Genomic DNA, 1,517 nt, shown 5'->3' with positions numbered 1-1,517 from the left:
CCACCCTAGGACTTCACTCCCTAGCAAATAAGGTGATCATTTACTTGGACTCACAGGCTATTAAATCATTGAAAGGTACTGTCCAAACTATGGCACTGTCACTTAAAAATTTTTTTTACCACTCTATCTTGTGCCAGATCTTCACAGCTGTGACATGGTTTAAATTCCATAATCCATCCCCAAGAGGAGCCCACCCAAAGCAAAAATCAAATTTATCCATCCATTATAAGATGATGCATCCATAGACTATATCTTAACCTGATACAGTCATCATATTGTAGTTTTTGGAAGGGCTTGTTCTGCCCAAGAGAAGTTCCTCCTTACAGCTGATTCTGCTGTCTACCATTTGCACGTTGGTGCTGTTTTGGGTGCTACCTCCTGCTGGTGAGGCTTCGTACAGCACACAGATGGAGCCATCCTCTCCAATTCTGTAGGACACTTCGTAAGGATCAACCCAGAGTGTGAGTTCACTTGGGAGAAGCCTGAACAGCTCCTGACTGCTCAGTCCAATCCGCTGTGCTGCCTGTCCAATCAGAGGATCCATTTTATGGTTGATGCGAATACAGCGGTAACCTGATCCCTTGCAGGGCTTTTCTGGGAACCAGTGATGTTTATAATGTTCTATAGAAGAAAAGAACAGAGAAAACAATGCTTAGACACCGTTACTGCTGGTTCCCGCCGTAGTTTCCTTCTTCCGCTGGCTCCTTGGAATGAAAATGCGAACTATCAACTTTTTTAAATGCCCAGCATCGCGTTCGCGGCTGTGCGTGTGCGGAGATGGGAAACGCGGGCCGGGTTTTAGAAATAGCAGTAGTACGGGACAAAACAATCTCCGGGAACCAACCGGTTGGGCCGCCAAAACGGGAATCAGGCGCGCAGCCTCCGCCAGCCGGGAGCCTGTTTACTTTCCCCACCCCACCCCAGACGCACACAATGGGGTTTACAGCTTTGGAGGAGAGAAGCGCCACCAGACTGTTAACCCCGATGGGAAGTAAACCAACCAACCCTAAACCACGCTCTGGGCAGGGCTGTAATTGTACCGGTGACAAATCCGATGATTAATGGGAAGGGGTAGGAGGAGGGGGGAGACGGCACGTCCGTCCCGGGCTGGCTTCGGGGCAGCGGCGCGCTTTCCCACCCCGGGGCCGGGCCGCCGAGCCCGCAACGGTTGGACGGGATTGGGGAAAGGGGGCGTCGAACCAACCCCAGCCCCGCGGCTCCTTTGTCCCCCAAACCCGCGTACCCGCGGACCGTCCGAAGACCACAGCTCCAGACTCGGTCGGCTTTAGTTTCTTTGTTGTGCGTCTATTTTCTTCTCCCCTCTGTTTGTAGCGCCCTCGGCCCAGCCCCCAAACCCTCCTCGGGACCCGCCGTTAGCGGCCCCCCAGCGCACCAGCCACCGTCCCGCGGCCGGACCCGAGCGCGGCGCCACCGAGACTCCCGCGGCCCCGACGGCTCGGCCCGGGGATGTGCGGCGGCGTCCCCCGGCGCCCATCGCCCTCCCGCCGTGGCCTGCT

The 1,517-nt window shown here is 55.4% G+C and overlaps 1 protein-coding gene across 1 annotated transcript; it reads right to left on the bottom strand.

The window, feature by feature from the left end:
* Positions 1 to 253: 253 nt before the first annotated feature.
* On the bottom strand, positions 254 to 750 carry BTG1 (BTG anti-proliferation factor 1). The gene is made up of 2 exons (XM_024754380.1): positions 744 to 750; positions 254 to 651 (listed from the first exon to the last, which is right to left on the bottom strand). The coding sequence occupies exons 1-2, from the start codon at positions 748 to 750 to the stop codon at positions 254 to 256; spliced, it is 405 nt and encodes a 134-aa protein (XP_024610148.1).
* Between the last annotated feature and the right edge of the window lie 767 nt (positions 751 to 1,517).

This window comes from Neophocaena asiaeorientalis, unplaced genomic scaffold (assembly GCF_003031525.2).
Source record: "Neophocaena asiaeorientalis asiaeorientalis breed wild unplaced genomic scaffold, Neophocaena_asiaeorientalis_V1.1 scaffold92, whole genome shotgun sequence".
Lineage (NCBI taxonomy): Eukaryota > Metazoa > Chordata > Mammalia > Artiodactyla > Phocoenidae > Neophocaena > Neophocaena asiaeorientalis.
The sequence above is the reverse complement of the archived record's forward strand: the minus strand, read 5'-3'. Positions and strand labels throughout refer to the sequence as shown.